The 24,172-nt window shown below is 44.2% G+C and overlaps 1 protein-coding gene across 2 annotated transcripts in view; it reads right to left on the bottom strand.

The window, feature by feature from the left end:
- The window catches only part of CRTAC1 (cartilage acidic protein 1), a 1,573,434-nt gene that overhangs the window by 79,915 nt on the left and 1,469,347 nt on the right, over positions 1 to 24,172 (bottom strand). For both annotated transcript variants that reach the window (XM_086922610.1, XM_086922611.1), the window contains exon 9: positions 14,083 to 14,165. In XM_086922610.1, coding sequence (XP_086778736.1) covers positions 14,083 to 14,165 — 83 coding nt within the window. The remainder of the gene's footprint in view (positions 1 to 14,082; positions 14,166 to 24,172) is intronic.

Genomic DNA, 24,172 nt, shown 5'->3' with positions numbered 1-24,172 from the left:
TCGTGCAAATAGACTCGCTTAGAGGTGGCTCCCGGAGTACGTAGACACAGTAGGACCAGTGGATGGCTGGCGGACGCACAACCCAGATGGAACACAGTTCACACACGTATCGGGGTCACACCACAGTTTGTCATGTATAGACTATATCCTTGTCCCGGCAGCGCAGGCCCACGCTATTCGTGAAATACATCATCTGGGACGGGTCATTTTGGATCACTCCCCTGTATGGCTGAGAATGGAATGGGAATACGTTAGCGCTGGTAGAGTAGCCCCCATTAATCCATGGGATTTGAAGGATCCAAATACCCGGAAACACATAGTCACGGATAATTACTTTCAAGAAAACAAAGGTACGGTCGCCTCCGCTCAGACCCTATGGGAGGCGTGCAAAACAGTAGTCCGGGGAGAAACACTCTCCCTGTTAGCAGGGAAAAAGAAGGAGAGGCATCTAATCTTGAAAGAGCAGAGGAGGACGTGGTAAAGTCAGAAGAGGAACTAGCCCGGGCGGTATTCCCTGAAGGCCTTAACCTCCTGAGGTTGAGGCAAGATGAGTTTCACAGCATTGCTAATGATAGAGCCAGGGCGCAGAGTAGAGAGGTCCAAGGCAGAGTATATGAGCTAGGAGACAAAGCAGGAAAGCTGATAGCGTGGCTAGACAGACGTCAGTCGGAGCCTAGACTGGTGCACGAGGTAAGGGAAGAGACTCTGATACTATAACAGACCCACAGGCCATAGCAGACACGTTTGCAGAATACTACATTTCGTTATATAACAGAACAGGCAGGATCTCCGAAGCCGAAAATGTGGCGATGTTAAGAGATATAAGACTTCCCACGCTCTCAGACAAAAACAGGGACTGCCTGGATTCCCCGTTGACAGACGATGATGTGGCGCAGGCTATCCGGGGTCTGAATTCAGGTAAAGTCACAGGGCCTAATGGTATTCTAATCGAATTGTGTAAACTGAGTCATAATAAACTTGCCCCCTATATCCGCTCTATGTTAACAGAGAGAAGGGAAAAGGGACTGCTCCCATATGACCAACGAGTGGTTAACATAGTGGTCATATACAAAGAAGGCGAACCCAGAACTAGTTGCGCCTCCTATCGGCCAATATCACTTCTAAATGTGGAGCCCAAGGTCCTTGCAAAATTACTCGCGACAGTTCTGATTAAAGTAATTACCACTCTGGTCCACCCGGATCAGTCGGGCTTTATGCCGCATCGTAATACGGCCCTTAACCTACGTTGATTACATGGAATAGTGAGTAGGGCATCTACCATACTGGAGCCGGCAGTTTTAGTGTCATTAGACGCCACTATGGCGTTTGATATGGTGGAGTGGCCCTATCTATTTGCTATTAGACAAATTAGGATTCGGACAGGAATACGTAGGCTGGATTCACCGCCTATACTCCGGCCCGGTTGCCCGGGTAGTGGTAAATAGCTGTAAATCCCCAGACTTGCAACTCAGAAGGGGCACTCAGCAGGGTTACCCCCTGTCTCCACTCCTTTTTGCGTTGGCGATAGAGCCGCTGGCGGCCTGGATTAGGCAGGACCGGTTCATCCGCGGAATGAGGTGGTTACTGGAGTGGGAGGACAAGATATCTCTGTATGCAAACGATATTCTTCTTTACTTTACAAATCTAAGAGCATCACTGTTCTGCCTCCTCAACGTGCTGGCAATATTTGGAAGATACTCTGGATTCACCGTGAACTGGTCAAATCAGAAGTATAAGTAGACCTGCCAATAATATCCCGAAACTGCCCAATCCAGATTGCATCTGAAGGGTTCCGATACCTCGGAATCTATGTGACAATGGATTTGAAACTCCGCTATGCCCGTAATTTAGACCCACCCATGCAGAGACTTAAGAAGGATGTCTCGCATTGGAGATCCCTTCCTCTTTCCCTACTGGGCAGAGCAGTCCTTTTTAAAATGATGGCTCTGGCTCATTTTCTATATGCACTCCAAAATACGATGGATCCGGTTCCCGCATCCTATTTTAAAGAATTTGAGGGTCACCAGAGACAGCTTTTATGGGAGGGCAGGCCATGCATAGCATTTTCCAAATTGACTCTTAATTGGTATGACGGGGGAGTTAGTCTTCCAGAGTTAAAGAAATACTATTGGGTGTCTCATCTGGCGGCCATCAACCACTGATCTATGGGCACCCAGATGATCCTGGATATGCCATGGACAGGTTGCTTCTCCCAGGGGAGACTATACTAGAGTGTTGTACGTCAAACCCGGTCGATACCCACTGACTGGACCTACAGCACATGCTGTTCAAGTTTGGCAGGCTGTCACTAAGCACCTGAAATGGGAGAATAAACTCATACTAGCCACACCACTGTGGAGCTCGGAGAAACTGGGAAACCTCTGGAAATCCAAGGGATTCGACAAATGGGACCTCATAGGGATCTCACGAATCAAGGACGTCTGGAGGGATGGAATGGTTCAACCATTTACATCACTTAATACTCAATATAACTTGACAGAAAAGGAACATTACCCCTACCTCCAAGACCGCCATGCATTACTCAGTCAGATACCTAGTGGCACGACACTCCCGGAAGCCTCCCCCCTGGAGGATAGAGTGCTGGACGGGCATCTTCCAGAGAAGACCATATCCCTCATATATAGGAAATTGATTAACAACATGGAGGACCCATTGCTGGCCCTCAGAGGGAAATGGAACGGGGATGGTTTAGAACTTTATGATGAGGACTGGCAAGAGGCGATCTCCTCCCCACGAATAGTCGCAATCCAGGCCAGGCTGAGATTAGTACAGCTCAAAATATTGCATAGGACCTATGTAACAGGACCCGGCCTGGTTCGATTGGGACAGGCGGAAAGTAGAGAGTGCCGAAGGGGGTGTGGGGAACTGGGTACATTCATCCACATACTGTGGAAATGTCAACAGATACAACAGTATTGGAGAGACATCCACTGCTCACTGCGGTCTGTATTGGGGGTGGACATGCTGCCAGTGGCTTGGAGATGCATACTAAATGTTTGGGAGCCCACAGACCTACGCTACGCAATGGGCAACATTAGCTTATATGATAGCAAAGCGTAAAATTGCAGAGCAATGGGTAGCTAGTCAGCCGCCCCAATTGAGGAGGGGGAAAAAAATCGAGACTGGTGCATATACAGGGAAAAGTCAGTCTTCATAGCTAGAGGATGCCCTGGGAAATGAATTAAAGTATGGGGAGCATGGAACCGATAAAGAGGCGCCATCAGTCTCCGGCCTAGTCGCCAGATCGATGCTGACACTCTTGATACCCCTTGATATAATCAATATAATAACTGTAACATATTTTGTATAAGTATGCAACGTCGCTGTAACGGATGAAGTAGCCTGCTTGTGATCAATTGATGTGCTTTGGTCAAACTGTTCAATAAAAAGAAATATATAAGAAAAAACATGGGATGTTCAATTTGAAGTAGGAAATATACTTCCCAAATAAAACATGCACATAATTCTAACACATAAACAACCTTAACTGAATAACATACCAATCTCCACATAACAATGTTTCCAAAGTAATCACTTAGTAAAAACTAAATTTTTCTCACTTTATATGTGCAACTGCTACTTTTTGTATATTTGTATTACAACTAAACATATAATCATTTATCAACACATGTAGTGAGTAAAATATGATAACGTGAGGATGAATCACCCTCTTTATGTTGCATCCTTCTCAAATAAAGAAAAGCATTTATATCAAGACATATTGGCTTTGAAAATACTCGTTTTGTTGAGATTTTATGCCATTAACTGAAAGCAATTGAATGAAATAATATAGCATTCTCTTGCTTGAATGAACATGCATTCCAGCAACTCTAAATGAAGAGTTGTTATAATTCTAGATCTAATCAAATGAGCAAGTTACTTCCCGTTGGAAATCCTCTTACTGGTAGAGACTCTGACTGCAGATTCCTCAGCTTTTTAATATTCCTCAGGAGTCAGCCATCCGACAACTTTCGCGCAGTACCTCTACTCCACACTGACTACATTCCTCACCAGAAATGAGGTGCAGGCCGATATAGGCACCACTCCAGTGCACTGACATCAGATGCTTTCAAGGCTGTCTGTGCCACCAGACACAGAGCCCCAACACCAAAATGCCTTTGACCAATGTGCAGATTCTTAGACTTTGGATTCTATTAATGGGCATAGCCCAATCCACAGAGCATGTGGGTTTGGGGGTGGCTGAAGGGGAGGGGGGTCATGAGGAATCTGTGGTTAGAGTCACAACTAGAAAACAAGGACTAAATGTAAGTAACATTTCTTCTGCTAGGGACTTCAAATCACAGATTCCTCACTTTTTGAAATGATACAAGAGCAGTACCTTTTAGGAGTTAGGTCTTTGAATTGGCTCAAACCAAAAAGTCATGGAGGACCAAGCAGGCCAAATACCCCTCCTGGTGAACCTGGCTGTCCAGGCAGTAGTGCTTCATGAATGTATGGAGTGAAGCCCACTTAGCTGGAACTCCATATGCCAATGTGGTGGTAGCAGATTTGGCCCTCAGAAAAATTAGTTTGCGGTCCCTTCTGAGGCTGCTTTTTGGCCAGTGCATAGCAGATCATAATGCAGAGCATGATCCAGCGGGAACAATAATCTTCTGCATGGCCTTGCCTGTTTTCCACTCCAGTAAAGCCCACAAAGAACTGATCATCTATTCGGCGATGGCTGGTGCAATTGATGTGAATCAGTGATCCCTTGGGGTACAAACCATGAAGGTTGTCTTCCCCTGTGAGGGGTGAGGCAGAGCATAGAGAGCTGGCAGGGTGATTGTTTGACTGACTAGGAACAGAATAACCACCTTCAGCAAGGATGTTAACGTTCGCAGAACCAGTTTGTCTGGAAAGTAGGTGGTGTATGGTGAGTTAATAAAGAAAGCCTGAAGCTCATTCACTTGCTGCGACAATGTGATGGCAACAACAAGCACCATCTTGAGGGTAAGAAGGCACAAGGGACAGCTGTAAAGCAGCTCAAAGAGATTGCACATCAAATATGTGAGGACCAAAATAAGGTCCTACATTGGCATGACAAAAGGAGAGGGAGGAAAAAGCGGTGTAGGCCTTTCACCAAAAGCACAACAACTGTTGATTTAAATAATGAAGGCAGATCCAGCAATGGTAAAAAGGTCAAAAGAACCAAAAGGTACGCTTTACTTGTGCCCAAAGCAAAACCTTGTCCTTCAGAGACAAACCAGACAACAGGATGTTAGATAACTTGGCCTGGAGGAAATCAGTTTGGCGAGTGCTGCACCTTATCACAAATTAGTCCCAATGACAGGCGTATACAGTTTTTGTTTAGGAATGCCAGACTGCCAAGATGACATCCATACCTCCGAAGGAAGTTCGAAGGCGTTCTGCTATGGCTGCTCAATCTCCAAGCATGCAGGTGGAGTCTGTGAACACTGCCCTGTTGCTACAACAGCAGGTCATCCCAGAGGGGCAGCCTGATCAGAGTACAGATGCTCAAGCCCAGGAGCTCTGGATACCATACTCTGCCTGCCCAATCTAGGGACACTAAGATGACTTGGGCCTAGGTGGTCCTGATTTTTTTCAGAACTCTGTGCAGTATAGGTATCAGAGGGAAGGCATGTATGAGTCTGGAGTTCCATTCTAGGCAGAACGTGTCTCTTAGCGAGAGACGCCATGGAAACTCCAACACGCATAAAGGCTGACTGACATTGTGCGTCTACTATAGTAGCGAATATATAGAGCCAGGGTTCTCTCCATTCTTGGAAGAAAACTTGTGCCACCTCTGGGAGTAACTGCCACTCGTGATCTAGTAGGATCCTGCCAGGTGGTTCACCACAAGGAATATCCATTTGTGGGCCAGCCATTTCCAGAAAAGTAGTGCCTCATAGCACTGAGTCCTGGACTCGACTTCAAATCCCACTGCATAGCCTGCATATGCCACTTGACATGCTTGACCTGCAGGATGCTGGAGGCTATCTTATCTTATCTTATCTTAGGTGCAATTTATAAAGCGCACTGACGCCGAAGCTTCCTGGCGCTGATAGACAGAATGAGTGAGGAGGGAGCATGAGTAGTGGAATTCTAGCTAAGGGGAAGGAAGAGGTGAGTTTTTTGCAATTTATTGAAGTTCAGGAGGGAAGAGGAGGATTTGATTGAAAGAGGAAGGAGATTCCAAAGCACGGGAGCTAGGTAGGAAAAACGGCGACCGCCAAATTTCTTGTTTTTGTTTCAATCCCAGAAGCTTCAGAGTTGAACTCACGGAAACCCAGGATGGAGGATGGAAGATCAGGATCATAGCTTGAATGTTCTGGACTGTCCTTTCTGGGTGAAAGGCAAGAAATGGAACTGTGTCCAGAATGGCTCCAGCGAAGGGGAGCGCCTGAACAGGAGTCAGGTGTGAATTTGGCACATTGATAGTGAACCCCAAGGATGACAGGAGGTTTTCTGTAATCTAGAGGTGGTTAATGACTCTCTGGGGTAAGACTGGAACCCTTGACCTCCAATGATGTACTGCCACCACCGCTATCCCTTTTGTGAACACCCACGGAGCACCGGTGAGACTACAGTGGCGCAGAGGCAACTGAACCATGGGCAGCACCTGTGGGCTTGCAGATCAGCGTAATGGAAAGAGACGTCCTGCAGGTCTAACTCTATCATCCAGTATCCAGGTTCAAAGGTAGAAAAGTGCTGGGCCAGAGTAAGCATCTTAAATTTGTCATTCAAGAAGAAGGCGTCGAGAGGACGCAGGTCTAAAATAGAACAAAGGCCTTCATCGTCTTAGTCAACAGGAAGTAACATGAGTAGCAACCATAACCCCTTCCGATATGGGCATTCACTCAATAGCCCTGTTGGCCAGAATAGCTTGCACTTCGAGCCATAAAACTGACAGATAGTCCTCCATCAGTCACTCGGGGATAGTGGAAGGGGTGGTGGAGTGGCCAGGAAGGCTAAGACATACCCCTTATGGATGATATACAGGACCCACCTGTCTGATGTTATGGCCTGCCAGCCCTGCAAGAATCATTGGATTCTGATTCCACCAGGTAGCTCCACTAAGCTCATGCTTGAGGGGTTTGGCAGGTGGGACTGGGGGCGTCACTTGTTCTTTAACCGTGTATGCAGGGTTGGTGGTTGCCGTGACTACAAAACACCTTGGTCACCTTGCTGAGGTGGCAACTGCTGCTGTATGGAGTGTTAATTAACAAAGCCATGAAAGGACCAATAGGGTTCATGCAAGGTGAAGCGAGGTGGGGCAGATAAGCTTTGGTAGTGTGCTGTGGCCCTGCTCTCTTTGAACCACTCCAGAGTGCAATCTGCCTTGTACATAAAAAAGCAAGTCCAGTCAAAGGGGATTTTTATAAGGGATGACTGAACATCCTGAAAAACCTGTTGACCACAGCCAGGCATGGGGACGAATGGGAACACTGGTGCCAATAGCTCACCTGATGAAATCAGTTCAGTTCAGATTAGCTTTATTCGATTTTAGTTTAAAAATCATAAAAGCAGCAACAATACATAAGTAAATACCTTAACATTTCATTACAAAGTTAATATCAGCTATTAAAAACAAGATTAAATAAGTATGGCAGATCAGCTAATCAATATAGAAACAGTTCAATATCAAATAGGACAACTCTAAAAACAAAAGGGTCATGCATACAGCCTAAGGTTCCGGGGAAGAACATCAGGCAAACCTCTATCAGCAGTTTACTTATTAGTTACATACTACCTTGTCAATTAAGCTAGAACTCATGAGTGGCCTCTTTGTAGTGGGTTCTTAAAAAATACAATTTTTAAACAAAGGTTCAAATCTATTAGAGGCTAGAAGGTTAGTGGCGCTAGGAGCACAAAATCCCCTTCCCCAGGAGTTATATTTCTTTGCCGTTGATCTTTGTAACGGGATGTGTAGGAAGCTCGGGTAAAAATCATGCAAGTCCCAAATGCAAATGGGGCCATCTCCTTCTTTGGGCTGGCAAAATCGTAGGTAGGGGACGATATTCCTGTTCTTAAATTTAATTAACATCAGGTCCCCAGCGGTGTCTTTGGGCAGCGTACCTAACCACCCCACCCTCCTAACGCTCAGAATTCCACCATCTAGCTCAGGTGGCAAAGGTCTGTTGATCTGTAGCCAAAAAATAACCTTGTTTAGCAGGTCCTGGTGTGATTCGTGTTTTCCCTGGCTAAGTGCAGGGACCCCAGAGAGGACAGTCACATATGGGGCGGCTTCGGGAGGTAAATTAATACGTGGCATTCTTACCGGAGCGGCTCTAGCCACTGTGTGAGTTATTAACGCAGGTTTTAATGTTACTTTGGGGCCTGTTGAGGTAGGAGTATTAAGAGGTAGTAATTGAGTTTCGCCATTCTTACATATAACGGACTTAAGATTTTCGGGGGTGATGGGAGGATTAGGGCAAATGGGTATTGCCATTTTATTGGTTGGTGGAGAATTCTTTTTAATTATTTCCTCAATGCTAGTCAACCTATCCCCCAAGTCGTTAATTTTTATAACCAAAGGTGATATGACAGATAGTAACAGTTGCTCGAACTGAGCCAGTAAAGTCAATTGGGGGGACGATACAGGGTCATCTATTTTATCCGCAGCCATATCCTCCATTGATGTTGTTGGGTTAGAGGGGGATGATGTAAGGCTGGTGCACAATTTTTGGATTTTAGCTTGGTTCTCATTGACATTTTCCCTGTCATGCTTCCTATTGATGTTAAGATCCAGGGGCAGTGCATTGGCTTGAGTTTGGTCTTTATTTAAAGGTAGAGGTAGGTCCTGCGGAGTGCCATTTGCAATATCAGAATTACTGCCCATAATAGGGGGGGGGGGGGGGGGGGTAATGCGTCCGGGACATACTTAGTGCCACACAAGGCATTGAGCTCCTCCCAGATGGACATAATTAGTAAACAAAACGCCAAAAAGCGGCAATAAACAGTGGAATGTAAGTCAATAAGTAAGAAGCATCTCTATACCTCGACCTATGTGAAAATTAAGTGGAGTGGCCCGTCCCGTCCTCTTCTGGCCGTAGAGGGCCCGCCCTTTGCCCGGGCTTCGCTCTGCGTCGCCCGCGCGCGTCCCGCGAGGCGGGAGCAGCAGCCGTCTGATAAGCGCCTCCGGGCGCGGGATCCTGACGCGACAATTCGCGTCACCGGGAACACCAAGGGACGCTGGGTATTGTAGTTTTATATGCCCCCGCTCTGCTGCCGCGATGTCAGGAGCCGCGGCGGAGGAGAGCCGTGATGGTTGTCGAGGCTCTGGTTCTGGGTCTGAGTTCTCCTCCAGTGATCAACTATGCCCCCAACAAAGTGATTCCCCCGCTCGGCCGCAGCAGCAGCCGTCTGATAAGCGCCTCCGGGCGCGGGATCCTGACGCGACAATTCGCGTCACCGGGAACACCAAGGGATGCTGGGTATTGTAGTTTTATATGCCCCCGCTGTCCCCTCTCTGCGGCCGCGATGTCAGGAGTGGCGGCGGAGGAGAGCCGTGATGGTTGTCAAGGCTCTGGTTCTGGGTCTGGGTCTGAGTTCTCCTCCGGTGATCAACTATGCCCCAAACAAAGTCATTCCCCCGCTCGGCCGCAGTAGCAGCCGTCTGATAAGCGCCTCCGGGCGCGGGATCCTGACGCGACAATTCGCGTCACCGGGAACACCAAGGGACGCTGGGTATTGTAGTTTTATATGCCCCCGCTCTCCCCGCTCTGCAGCCGCGATGTCAGGAGCGGCGGCAGAGGAGAGCCGTGATGGTTGTCGAGGCTCTGGTCTGGGTCTGGGTCTGAGTTCTCCTCCGGTGATCAACTATGCCCCCAACAAAGTGATTCCCACCTGATGAAATCAATGTTATAACAAATTGTGAATTTGGCTACATCGTGACTGTCCTGTAAAGCTGGGTAAGGACAGGTCAGAGGACTTCCGGGACACCTGGAAGGACATGAGGCAGAGAATGCCATAGAGCAGGGGTCTCCAAACCGGTCCTGGAGGGCCGGATCCATGCCAGATTTTTAAAATAACTACATGTATCTCAATGGGGATATCCCAAAAATCTGGCATGGATCCGGCCCTCTTGGACCGATTTGGAGACCCCTGCATAGAGCGTGGGAATAGCAGCCCAGAAGAACTAACATTAGCAGACCTGAGTATCAATCTGGTGGGAGAAACTACTCTTTTTCCAAAAGGTTTCTACCCTTTTGGACTCAATATTAGTGGGGGGTGAGTGAGGTTCAGCTCAGAAGGAGGAGTCGGAAACATGTTTGAATTAGTCCAGCTTGTCCATGCTTGCAGCATTAAGCTCTATGGAGAGGGGTGTTGACACAAAAATGCAAGGTTGTTCAGGTCAGTGCCATAGCGTAATTTAGTGGTTTATTGGGATGCCAGAACAAGTTTGGCTTAGGTCCCTAAGAGAGTATCAGTGAGGGACAAGTTCAAAGGCAATTGGGGCTTGTTAGTGGATTTCCCCTGTTGGAAAACGTCTGTCAAGGCATTGCTTTTGACCACTAAGGTCGGGATCTGGATGTCGAAAAAGCCTGCTGCCCTTCACACCACTACCACAAAAGTAGTACACTCATCAGTGGTAAGACCTCAAGGTGTGAGAAGCTCACAGTCAGAAGCAGTGTTGAAACCACTGGCTTCTGGTAGGTCATCATACCAGTTGTAGTCAGGGTAGGTTTGGCCACTTTCCTCACCTGCGTCATAATTGTTGTCAGAGTCTGTGACAAACAAGAACTGTAATGTGTGGGATCTTCCTTGTGCATGTGGGTTGTCAAGCATCACAGATTGCGGTTTGATATCAACTGAGCATGGTTGAGGCTGACTCAGAATTGGAGAGCTCAATGGGCACCCCTCCTCCGGTGTCAATGGAGTCGGCATTAGCGTTCAAATTCTGAGGACCTGTTTGTGTTGTTGAGCCAGTGGTGGAGTTGGTATAGATACGAGAAGCAGGTTCACAGGTTCTAACTGGCAACTAAGGCGAACCTGCTGGCGGTAACCCAGATAAATGGCTTAACGGCTCCATAGGGCTTGATGGTGCGCCAGAGGGTGTTGGAAAGGAGTTGAAGAGTCAGAGCAAGGCCTTGTGGAACTCTTGGATTTGCCTTGGTGTTGCAGACAGTCCCAGAAACTCTGGACAAGCTGAGGAATGGGTTCTGACATCTACCAACTTCAGAAGCGAGATCAAGAGGCATGGGACAGTCCGCGCACCCTCTCAGGAGTTTGAGAGTGGTGGGAAGGGGCAAACTCCCTTTTGGATTTTTTGTGCTTCTTCTTTGACTTGTACGAAGATTTTGAGTGCAAAAATGATCAATCCTAAGATTCACTCCTGTTGCTCCTAGCCCATGAACCAGGCAGAGAACAAATCTTGGACTTGGACCAATCATGAATCTGGCTTCATGATTGGTCCAAGTTCCTATATTTGGTGATGTAGAGCTGCACCCTGTGGTCCCGTACAGTCTTCTGGTTCATTAATATGCTGTCACAGCAGGTCTTAAGAGCTGTGGCTCGACCCCAGCCACCACAGTTAAACAGGACTAGGATCTGTCACAAATATTTGCTTGTGACAGTCCTTACAGGGTTCGAAACTGGTCATCTTGGCAGATGATATTTCCCTTGAAAACTGAAAGAATTTTACTCCAAAAACTGTCTGAGAGATGAGAAGTAGCTCTGGATCCACATTTGGTTGCCAAATGAAAGGAACTGATGTCAACACACAGGAGTGCGCATATATAAGCATATGTAGGCCCTGCACCTCATTCCCAGAATGACATCATGGTGGAGCTGCGTTGCACCACCTACCAGGGTGCAGAGGTGCAGCTCAAAGGTTTCCGGATCCAGTCTGATGCCTGGGGAGTAATCAAAAGGTGAAAGGTGAGAAATGTATGAATAGAAGCCTCTATCAGAAAAACAGTTCTCTTTTTAGAAAGAGCTTGCAAAAATATCTAGATTTTTATAATCATGTTGTTAATGTAATTGTTGACAACGGTATTCATTCGATTTCTCAAAGTTGCCACTTTCAAATACAGTTGTCTTGTGTTTCCAAAACGCTCTGATGGATTATATTTGTAAAGCAATTCCACTGTAATCACAATAGACGTAATGTAGAGAGTAAAACAAATTGCACTGATGAAGGGTCACAGGCCCGAACACATGGTTCACGTCACATCAAGTTCGGGAAAAGGTGTTAGCAGGCCCCAGCTGTCGATGGGGCCTTTTCCATCTGCTTCACAGATAGAGATGTGCCTACCTGCGCGGTGAGAGCGTTAGGGTGGAAAGAAGGTGCTCTCGTGAGAGTTTAGTTGGGGTCACAGTCAGACGAGGCACACGAGAAACTGGTGCCTCATTAGCGAAGACAAACCTATTTCAGCGACCCGCGGCGCAGCTTTATTCAGATTTACGTGAGTAAGTCAGCTTGAACACTTAGTTAATTTAAGATGGTGCTAGCTTGGGAAAGTTTACTTACAACACTTTTGAATGCGATCTCATCATCAAATATTTGGAATTGAGAAAAAAAATCCTAGCAAACATAGTTTGAGTATTGTGGGCAACAAAATCGATAAGACCCCTTAATATCAGTACCCAGAAGTTTGGCAATATTAGAGGACTGGTCAGCATTGTCACCTTAAAGCCGCTAAACATAAAGAATGTCACGTACAGTTCCAATTTAGGAGGTTATTCTGCAATCTGTATAGTCCAACAGCCAATTCAGTCCCAAAGAGTTTTCGTCCAAATTCCTACCAGTAGTGATCCTGTGCTACTTCATTTGGGAATTAGCTGAGAGTGAGACTGGGAACAAATCATGAACAACGCTGTAGGTTTTTTTTTTCTTCCCGATTTCAGTCCTGTAGGGTCAATTGAGACTCAACCTTGGTCTTTTAAATATTGGCTACACTTTGGACATGCACATTATAAATTACTGTTGCCACCTTCAGTCCTCCCAAGAATGGCCTCTAAAATCTATAATCTTGAAAGATATGAAAAACAAGCTTCACCTAAACAGTTGTATGGATTCAACAATCACATTAGAATCATACGTAATTGGAAAATATTCACAGATTAGGATAATCTTCCAGGATATAAAATATTCAAAATGAGGGCAAGACAAAAATGCAAGGTCCTCTCTTTTGTAATTTTATCCTGATAAAGTGCATAAGGACTGGATGAAAAAATGTAAAAAATAAATGTATGTCGAAATGTTGCAGGCTCCGTGGAGCTAAGGTAGAAACAATGCTCCATTAAATCTACATCTGCCCTCCATGACTGAAAGAAACACTTTGCTACACTCATGCTTTTAACCATATGGGTGTTAAAATAATTAATTAAGTGATCAAAATAAGCATAAAAGGGGCCAGTGTGCAACTGGTTTGTTTAGTTAGGTTTTCAGATCTCACATTTCAACAGATAGAAAGCAAAGAGTCAGTTCAGCATGCTAAATAAAGTGATTTAGCCTCTTCCATGTGTCAGACGGACCCCGGCCGTCCGACGTCAAAGTGGGCGTGTGCGTCGGACGGCTGGGTGCCGTCTAATTCGCGCACGCGTGGAATTCGCCCGCACAGCGGGTAAATGTGTGCTGCATTGAAGCGGTTAAGTAAACCTACCTGAAAGCCTAGTTGCCGCTAAGTCCTGGAACGACCTTTCCCTTTACTTCCGTACATCATTCTTCCTACCGTAATCCAGAAAGGGACTCATGAGCTAGCTCTTCGACTGATCCCAGCAAGAATCTAGTGCCTGGATGCCCTTGTGGGTGATCAACCGTGCTCTAGAAATCCAAGTTGATTGATTGGAAGTCTAATAGATTAATCGCAAAATGAGTTGTTTTTTTAAGATAGTTTGTTTAGAAATTTAAAAAGCTTTGATACCATTTCACTCCTTTTAAACAATAAGGTGCATTTTTTGTATATAATGACATTTATGTATGTTATGTGTATTATACAGGCACAACAGAATATCAAACAATACATCACTTTCCAGACCACCTCCTGTTTTCAACTGTAACACAGCTCCATTGTTGTGCGCTTCTTCAAGTGATTATACTCGTGAATGGATGAATTTAGAAAGCAGCACAGCATGAAAGACTTGTAAGATTCATACCTGTGCCTCTCCCCTCAGGCTCTGATGCGTCTCCTGGGTTCAGCTCCTCAATGAGGGGGTCCGCGTGCTCTCTGCGCCCAATACTAGGAGAAAGAGAACAAGTTATGGAGAAATGAATTATGAGCCAATTGTTTGGTTCAAGTGACACTTTGTAACGTTGAATTACAGCTAGAAATAAAGGCAGACCACATTATAGAAATGGTAAACAGAACAATCCACAATCCAGGAAGAAAAAATAGGAACACCAAGGCGTCAAACACATTCACTTCACTGTGACAGGAGCCCTCGGGCAAATTATTTCTAAATCTACTATGTGGTCATCGCTATGAGATTCAATGGCCTCTTCTTTCTGAAGTGTGGTGATTAATATGAGCTTCAATGACTGCTTCTTTCTGATGTGTAGTGATTGCTGTGAGGTTCAATGACTGCTTCTTTCTGATGTGTGGTGACTGCTATGAGATCCAATGACTGCTTCCTTCTGAGGTGTGGTGATTGCTATGCGATCCAAATACCTTTTCTTTCTGATGTGTGGTGATTGCTATGAGGTTCAAAGATTGCTCCTTCGGCTGTGTGGTAATTGCTGAGGTTCAATACCTGCTTCCTTCTGAGGTGTGGTGATTGCTATGTGATCCAAATACCTTTTCTTTCTGATGTGTGGTGATTGCTATGAGGTTCAAAGATTGCTCCTTCGGCTGTGTGGTAATTGCTGAGGTTCAATACCTGCTTCCTTCTGAGGTGTGGTGATTGCTATGTGATCCAAATACCTTTTCTTTCTGATGTATGGTGATTGCTATGAGGTTCAAAGATTGCTCCTTCGGATGTGTGGTAATTGCTGAGGTTCAATACCTGCTTCTTTCTGCTGTGTGGTGATTATTTTGAGATCCAATGACCGCTTCTTTCGAATGTGTGGTGATTGCTGAGGTTCAATGACCTCTTCTTTCTGCTGTGTAGTGATTTCTATTTACAAAAAGGGGGTGGTGATGAACAGAGTGTCTGAGTTAAACAGACCACTCTTACCCAGTCCAAAGATCAGGGCTTGATCCATCACCGTTATTTATCTCACTGCCCCATCCCAGCTCAGAACCTGGCTATATGCAAATCAGTCTGTCCCTGGCCCAGTGCATCATGGGAACAGGGCAGACCAAACTACCAAGCCAATTCTTCACCAGAAAGGAGATAAGCTACCGGGGACCGGTTTCTGGCATTTCAGCCTTCTTCGGCCCGGCTTGCTTGAATCCTGATGGAGCAGTGAGAAAGGGACTCATGTCTGAGTATACCCTGCCACACCTATAGTGGCCAAAAACGATTTACAAAAAGGGGGTGGTGATGAACAGAGTGTCTGAGTTAAACAGACCACTCTTACCCAGTCCAAAGATCAGGGCTTGATCCATCACCGTTATTTATCTCACTGCCCCATCCCAGCTCAGAACCTGGCTATATGCAAATCAGTCTGTCCCTGGCCCAGTGCATCATGGGAACAGGGCAGACCAAACTACCAAGCCAATTCTTCACCAGAAAGGAGATAAGCTACCGGGGACCGGTTTCTGGCATTTCAGCCTTCTTCGCCCGGCTTGCTTGAATCCTGATGGAGCAGTGAGAAAGGGACTCATGTCTGAGTATACCCTGCCACACCTATAGTGGCCAAAAACGATTTACAAAAAGGGGGTGGTGATGAACAGAGTGTCTGAGTTAAACAGACCACTCTTACCCAGTCCAAAGATCAGGGCTTGATCCATCACCGTTATTTATCTCACTGCCCCATCCCAGCTCAAAACCTGGCTATATGCAAATCAGTCTGTCCCTGGCCCAGTGCATCATGGGAACAGGGCAGACCAAACTACCAAGCCAATTCTTCACCAGAAAGGAGATAAGCTACCGGTGTAGTGATTTCTATGCATCCAATGACTTCTTCTTTCTGATGTATGGTGATTGCTATGAGGTTCGCAGACTGCTTCTTTCTGATGTGTGGTGATTGCTATGAGATTCAATGATGGCTTCTTTCTGATGTGTGGTGATTGCTATGAGATCCAATGACCGGTTCTTTCTGGTGTATTGTGTTTGCTATGAGGTTCAATAACTGCTTCCTTCTGAGGTGTGGTGATTGCTATGCAATCCAAATACCTTTTCTTTCTGATGTGTGGTGATTGCTATGAGGTTCAATGACTGCCCCTTCGGATGTGTGGTAATTGCTGAGGTTCAATGACCTCTTCGTTCTGCTGTGTAGTTATTTCTATGCATCCAATGACCTCTTCTTTCTGAAGTATAGTGATTGCTATGAGGTTTGCAGACTGTTTCTTTCTGATGTGTGGTGATTGCTATGAGGTTCAATGACTGCTTCTTTCTGTTGTGTGGTGACTGCTATGAGATCCAATGCCAGCTTCTTGTTGATGTGTAATGATTGCTATGAGGTTCAATGACTGCTTCTTTCTGATGTGTGGTTATTGCTTTGAGATCCAAAGACTGCTTCTCCAGAAGTCATCATGTGTTCGGTCGTTTTGGGTGAGCTCAGGAAATGGCAGCATACACTGTTCTTACCTGGCACCTACTCTTGTCGGGCAGACTTCCGCTTGCCTCTGAAAAATTATGTTTATCCTTCATTTGTGTGGACATATTTGTTCTATTCAAGTCCCCTTTGCCTTTTTTCTTTTATTTTGTAACAATGATATCCCTTGTCTAGCTTTACAGCTACAGTATAGCTCGGCTAGCCAGAGAAAGAGCTTGAGTGTGTGTGTTTATTTTATTTCAAGCTGTCTACACGTATATTCGTGCATTTTGATTTCATCTCACTGAACACTTTAACCTCAATCTTTTTTTCTAGTCTGTTTCTTTTACAAATTCAATTTTTTCCTTTTTGGATTTTCAGTTTTTGCAGAAACCTAGTCCTCCTCAATTCTACCTTTTGCATGTTAGAGGCGTTTTTAAAAAACAGCAGTACTGAATTTAACATAGTACATATTATTTATTGAGCCCTATTGCGTATCCAAATACAATGTGGTAGTTAGGTGGTCTGAGCCTATGTAGTTTAATAAGGGGCTGTGCAAACAACATGCTTCAGAACTTTCATCCTTAACCCCTTCGCTGCGGATGACAAAGCCAGCTCGTCATGGGCGTTACCTGCGCTGCGCGCATGACGAGCTGGCTTTGTCACAAAAGCCGCGATTTTCAAATTTCAGCGCACAGCGGGAAAACCCGCTAGCGCGCATGCGGTTAAGAGTGGCACCTCACCAAATATATTTGCTAGTAGCTCAAGAAGTTAGGAACTGTCACTTTTAAATTTAAGACTCTTTCAAATCTGATGGCAAACCAACAGGTAAATATGGTGGTAATCAGTTCCTTGACACTAGGCTGTCATGCCAGAGCAAGCACTAGATTAACCCAAGTGAAATATCCGCTTCTCACCCCCACACCATGCGGCGTTTGCAGTATTGTATCCACAGACCAGAAACTGAAGAGCTCAGCACATCCAGGCATACACATGTCAAATAATCAATGGCAAAAAATATGGACAGCAAGCAGGAAACTGCAGAAGCTTGAAGGTGGTGGCGACATAAAAATATTTCTTCAGGGATCTCATTTAAATTAATCAATTTCAAGAATGTAGGGCTGAGAACAATCAGATTATTGAAAGGCTTTTCGCTGTCCCTAGACCAGTGCTTCCCAAACGTTTTAGAACTACAACCTATTTTTAAAATGTCAAACTTTCACAACCCACCTAGCTTTAATAGACATGAAGTGGGGCAGAGTTCTTAAAGTAACAACAGCACTTGTTTGTAGATGTCATAGCCGTGACCACACCCCTTGATATTGGACTGCGAGCAAGATATTGATCGGCCCATAAAGGTAGCATATAGTGAACTACACTGGAGTGTGGAGCTGGAACACTTTTCAGAGTGGAGTGATGGTCTGTGGCAACCATAAAAAAACAAGGCTTCTGAAAAATCCTGCCGTTGATACCAGTGATTTTAGGAAATTTGAGAAACCCCTTCTACAGCAGAGTATGCGGTAAGGCCTCATATCCATTTTTGTGTTAAAACGAGGCCCAATGGTGCATTTTGGACTACAGCGCAAATACAGCCAAAGGGCATTGGAACACAATACTCGAGCACCATAAAACATTACACAAGGACAGATTAATTATATTATAAGCACAGGACATTAAGTGATTTACCCAGAATCAAAGGATGATGAGCCAGCACCGGGACTCAAACCTAGTTCCCCACATCCAAAGTTGACAGTTCTGGCCATTATGCCGCATCCATATGTCTCAAGTTATGTGTGAAAGTCATACACAAGTGGCATGGTTGTGTAAGATCATGTATAGTGAGCAAAGTCTCTGTTTAAATGGATGTGTGAAGTTAAAATCACCAACAAATTCTGGAAGGTTCCATTGACGTCGTGCTTGGGAAAACGTGCAAGGGTTTCTTTTAAAACTTGACTTAAGGACATTGTTCAGCACCTTTGCACTGGTGCACAAACAGGGCTAATCATTTGAAATATTACTTACACATTGACACAGACTTTCATGACCCACCATAAATTGCCTTGTGACCCACAGTTTGGGAAAAGGTGCCCTAAGCACCTTTGGTGGTAGTTTTTAATATAATTCAGGCTAGTGTAATCTCTTGGGAGATCACCCAGCTGGACATAAGACTAGGGCCAATAAAACTTATAAGGCTGATTGAAGCACAGGAGATTCAATCGGGCCTATTGATGATTCCACTGTTTGCTGAGATTGTGGCCTGCAAAGGGATACCAGAAGATTGTACCACACTCCTGTCACAGTTCTTCCGATCACTGCTAGGGATATGCAGAACTCTTCACCCATTGCAGTTCAAAACACATGTCTCAAGTATTCGCAAATTGGGATGACCAAGTTTGAGAAAGCATAAGAAGGTGACACATCAAAATCCAGCCTTGCTGCCCAGTTTAGTTTTTTCAATGTATAAGATCTATGTTGATTTACTCTAGATTATGCCTTATCGTCAGATTGATAGACAAAATCCTCATGCCTCATTGTACTACAGTGAGTCTCAACATCAATAATTTACTGAGGCATGTATACAGACTAGAACCACTGCAAAACCCTTAGTCTCTCCAAGATCTGAATGGCCGGCAGAGCATTGGATATTAAGCACATACACATAACATGAGGGAAACTGGAACAAAACAAGGGAAGAGGGGAATTGGTTTAATCTGTAGAAAGTCTCACAGAGGACTCCAAATGTTGGGAATGGTAAAACAAGGAACACGTAAAGAATAGCGAATATATCGGTGAAGAACGTAGCACAAAGAAAACTAAAGAAAAGCTCACGCTCCAAACCAAGATGGGCACTGCGGTCTGAGGAGACTTCAAAAATGTACCAGGACACTTCAGGAAATATAGAGAAAGGGAGAAGCGAAAGCACAAGCAAAGAAACAGGAAGTCCACTAGCAAAGGAAACAGAGGAAAGAGCAAAAATAACAAAGGTGCGCAACACCGTGAATTCAGGAGAGAACTTTACATCAAACAAAACCCGCCAACTTGTAATAGTGTCAAATAGTGATATAACTTGTGACCTTTTGTAATGTCTTGGTCTCTCATCACCTGGGAGTGAAACCATCACAGTATGTTCCAAATGTGCAAGATGTAGCAAAGCACATTGTTCCCCATGAAAAAAAATGCCATAGCAAGATGACTGCTGGCCAACACATTGTACCCATTCTGTACAACCCATTTCTCTTCCCAGTATGGCAATCACATGTACAAAAAAGTATTCCTCTCGGCTTACCTACTGCAAGGCATGCAAGACATGCTGCAAAGCAATGTGTGGTTTCCACAGCTTCTATTGCTCCAACCAAACTGAGTTCTTTTCTCAGGAACAGCGCTCTTTAACAAAGTTGGCTCAATCCGCCTAGTACGAAGCTTTAATTGATTGTGAATCCCAAAAATACCCCCATTTCTGAAGGGCCAACAGTTTTTTTTATAGAAAAGGAGAGCTTATTGAACAGACCAGCCTGGGAGCATTAAAAAAAGAAGGATCCAATGAGCTTTTAGATGTCCCATATATACATTCCAAGACTTCAAAAACACTAGCTTGCTCCTATGGATGCCTGAGTCCAGGATGGCATCAACATCATTCAATTTCAATGAAAAACAGTATGGATACGCCAGCCTGGAGGAAGAGTCAGTTGGACCACCTCTAGATTAACCATCTGGTAGATGGAAAAATGACCTCAAAGTGTGGAGCAAACTTTAGATGATACCCTCGTAGCCATAAGTAACATGTAACAAAATAAAACATTGTCAAGAACCTGATAGTGAGGAGCAGGACTATGAGGACTGTCTGTATACATTTTGAATGCAGCTTCTGCAGCATTGAAATGTGTGATGACATTTTGATAGATAGATTGTAATTTGATTACAAGATAAATCACTGAAGGTATTGAAGTTGATGAACCACAGGGCAGCATTTGAGGATTAAATAATCCATAGGTACAGAAGAAAGGTGAGTAGTGAAGTCCACTGTAAAGTGAATTATAATAAATAGGTTTCGTTTGTATTTATCCATATTTTTTGGGGCCATCTTATTGGCATTTATCCATATGTATTTTGAGAATGAATGGAGTTGTTAAATTGCATATTTCCACATTTATTTAACTCTTAGGGCCCGATTCCAATGAGGTTTGGAAATCTTCCTGACCGACTCGGATCGGGAGAGTCTGACCGACAAAGTATAATGCATCCGGATGCTTCCAGATACGATTCAGTCGGTCTTCCATTGACTTCAAAGGGAGCCTATGTTCTGACCGAATGCATAGGCTCCCATTGAAGAAAGGGGAGGTTGGAGAAAATTGGACACCCTGTGGGGGGCACCCCCAGGTGCCTGCCACACTGTGCATGGCTGGTAAGACAGGACCCATGGTTACCACTAAGGGTCTGATTGGGAAGGCACCGGGTGCAGGGGGGCCCGGTATAGGTCCCTAAAGTCTGATTCTGACTGCCAATACGAGTCGGCTGGCACGATTTGGAAAAGCTGTCCGAATCCAGCATCGTACTCGGTCATTCGGAAACACGGCCCTTAGAGACATACGATTCTGCTCCGTACGGCTCGGTCATTCCTAATGCCATCGGGTTCGATTGGGATATTCCTAACGCCTAAGTCGAATCATACTCGGTCGGTCGGAAACCTTTATGATTTGATCGGAAAGACAAGTTCCCGATCTGATTCAGATGGAGCAAATGCCATTTGGAGGCCTTCATAAGCGCATCAGAATCGGCTCCTAAGACTTTCAGTCATACGTAGATGTCTGTTGTGTTTTGGCAAATTAATCAGCCACATATACCAAAATACAACACCCATTAACAGCATTATTAAGTATATGTTAACATATGCCTGTATTTAAGGAAATCTCATCTTGTTTTTTGGTATCTACTGGATTTACAACCATCAATCCCTAATGTGCTTAAAAGAGAAGCACAAAACCAGACGAATTGATCGCTCCTGTCTGTGACTATGACTTAAAGTCCATGTTTTAAGAATGCTGTTTTTTTTATTTTGGAGCTGATGGTAAACATGCATGAGTATAAAATGAGCCATCTTTGAGAAATAACCCACTACAACCAATAACACTGTACAGGAGGCAGAGATGGGTAAATCAACAAATACATTTTTTGAAATTCTGGACCAGGAGTAGGATGGCGTAGGCAATGGCATAATAACCCCATGGGTTTTGCATGGCTTAATTTAGCTTGACAGCAGTTGAAAAAAGATTGAAAAACAATCTTTACTGCATGTTGAAGCTTTGGCCATCAAAACTGTAGTGTAGTGTGGTCTAATGTTTGTGTATGTTTGTGTATTATCCTAAAGGGCCACACAAGTATCATGGCACTATTGTAATATCTTCTGTTGTAACGATTTAATGGTGCAAAACGTTGTTAGTTGCTATAGAGAAGATTATCGACCTTATGAAAAATGACACGTTCTTGCACAAGTCATTATGTACAGTCTTGTTGTTTAGAGCTTTTAATTGCTTTTCAAGTAAAGATAATACATATTGCTGAGTGACAAATACATAAGGGGCAACTGAATCTTGAGGTTCTGAGAGTTGGGATAAGGCATCATCCTTGCCATGTCTGCTCCCAAGTCTTTAAGTTACCCAAAAATGAAGACATGAGAAGAAAATAGCATCCACCTAGCATGCCTGTGATAGGAACATTGCCTTGCTGTCTAAAGACCGAAGTTCTTATTATCAGTCAATAGTCACAATTGACACTTTGCCCCTTTAACATAATGTCCAAAATGAAGAAAAGCATCTTGGATAGCCAACAGTTCACTATAGTAGACTGTATAGATACTCAGTTTCAGATAAGTCTCGAGAGTAGAATGAAACTGATTGTATAGTCTGGGTATCAGGTCCTTTTGAGACAATATATCACACACTGCAGTGAATGAGGCATATGTTTACTTGACGAAAAGGATCTTAACACTGGGATGTCTCAAAATAGATTATTAAACGAAAGCTTTATTTAAAGTCTCAAATGCCTTGCTTGCTCTGGACCCACATGAAGGGCAGTTTTTTGTTGGTCAATTATGTAATAGCTGATACGATGTTAGAATGAAGTGAATGAATTATCTATAGAAACTTCAGAAACCAAGAAATCTCAGGACTTCTTTGATGGTTTTAGGTTCTGCCCATTCCAATATAGTCTTTGCATTTTCTATTTCATTGTATTTCAAAAAGTTAAATATCACAAATCCTAAGAAGTTTGCAATATGGACGTCAGTTGCGCAAATTACAGGTATGGGATTAAGATGATTCTGAAGTGATATTATTGATGTTCCACTTTGGTCTTGCGAAAAAAATCAATACAGCGTCCAGATAGACAATGATGTAGATATCCAATTGATCACTGAATACTTCATGTATCAGATGCTGCAATACAGCACAAGCATCACAGAGACTGAATGGCTTGACTATATAGTCATAGCGGCCACGCTTTGCATTAAAGGCAATCTTCCTTGCTGGCATATGCTGTTTTGGAATAGGACTGGGGTCTGAGTTGGATATGTTGAAAACACCCAATTAAAATATTTTTTTTAAACCTCATCAGTCTTCCATTCATCACCTTCTCTTATCCGAACAGGTTTGTAAGCTCCCTTAAGATCTAGTTTAGAAAAGACAGTATCATTGCGTAACTGAGCAAGAAGAGTCGAGATTAGGGGTTCAAATACCGGATTTAATTGTAAAAGCTTTCAGCGCACAGTAGTCCATGTAAGGTTGATGTTCACCCTGGCTTCAGGAACAAAGTGGGAGACCCAGATGATGAGACTGAATGTCTGATGAAGTTTTTGGCTAATTTTTTCTGGATGTCTTTCCACAATTCTGCTTCTTACTGGACTGTTAAGGTACACATTTTTCCTTGCAGAATCTTGGTTCGAGGGTCCGGATCAATGACACAATTATGAAAGACATTTGTAAAGGTGTGCTAGGGAGGAGGCAATTCTGCAGGAACCTTATTTAGATTTTGAGAAAGATATTTTCTGTAGGAGTCTTCTTTTGATATTGAGCAAGGCAAGATACCTTTTGCATAACTCTTTCTGGTGGAAAACATTTCTCCCTACAAAAATGATGACACTAAATTAATAGAATTCTCCTATCAGTCAGTATACATATTGTATTAATGAAGCCATGCTGTACCTAGGATCAGGGGAAAGGCAGATGCTTCTACGACATCACAGCTGCTTTTATCAAGATATCTGCATGCAGTGACCTTAATCAGCTCAGAAGATGCATGCATAACATTACTAGCTATTAGGGTTTTACCATCCACAGCAAATAACGTTCTCGCTTGAGACCTCCAAATGAGGCACCTTGTATAGCAAAGCTGCTCCATAAAAAAGACAGAGGCACCACAATTACATAGGTCCATGGTGTATATTGGTTAATTGGAAACTGAAAGGATTACAGTAATAAAGAGCAGAACTTTCACCAGGAGTAGGTAACTGTTGAAGGTTTAAATCCTGCCTTCTGTTGAGGATGACCATCAGTGTTTCCTGGGAGCTGGGAACATTGTCTCACAAAATGGCCAGAACCTCCACAATACAAACAT

The sequence above is a fragment of the Lissotriton vulgaris genome, chromosome 5 (genome assembly GCF_964263255.1).
Source record: "Lissotriton vulgaris chromosome 5, aLisVul1.2, whole genome shotgun sequence".
In the NCBI taxonomy this organism is placed as follows: Eukaryota; Metazoa; Chordata; class Amphibia; order Caudata; family Salamandridae; genus Lissotriton; species Lissotriton vulgaris.
The sequence above is the reverse complement of the archived record's forward strand: the minus strand, read 5'-3'. Positions and strand labels throughout refer to the sequence as shown.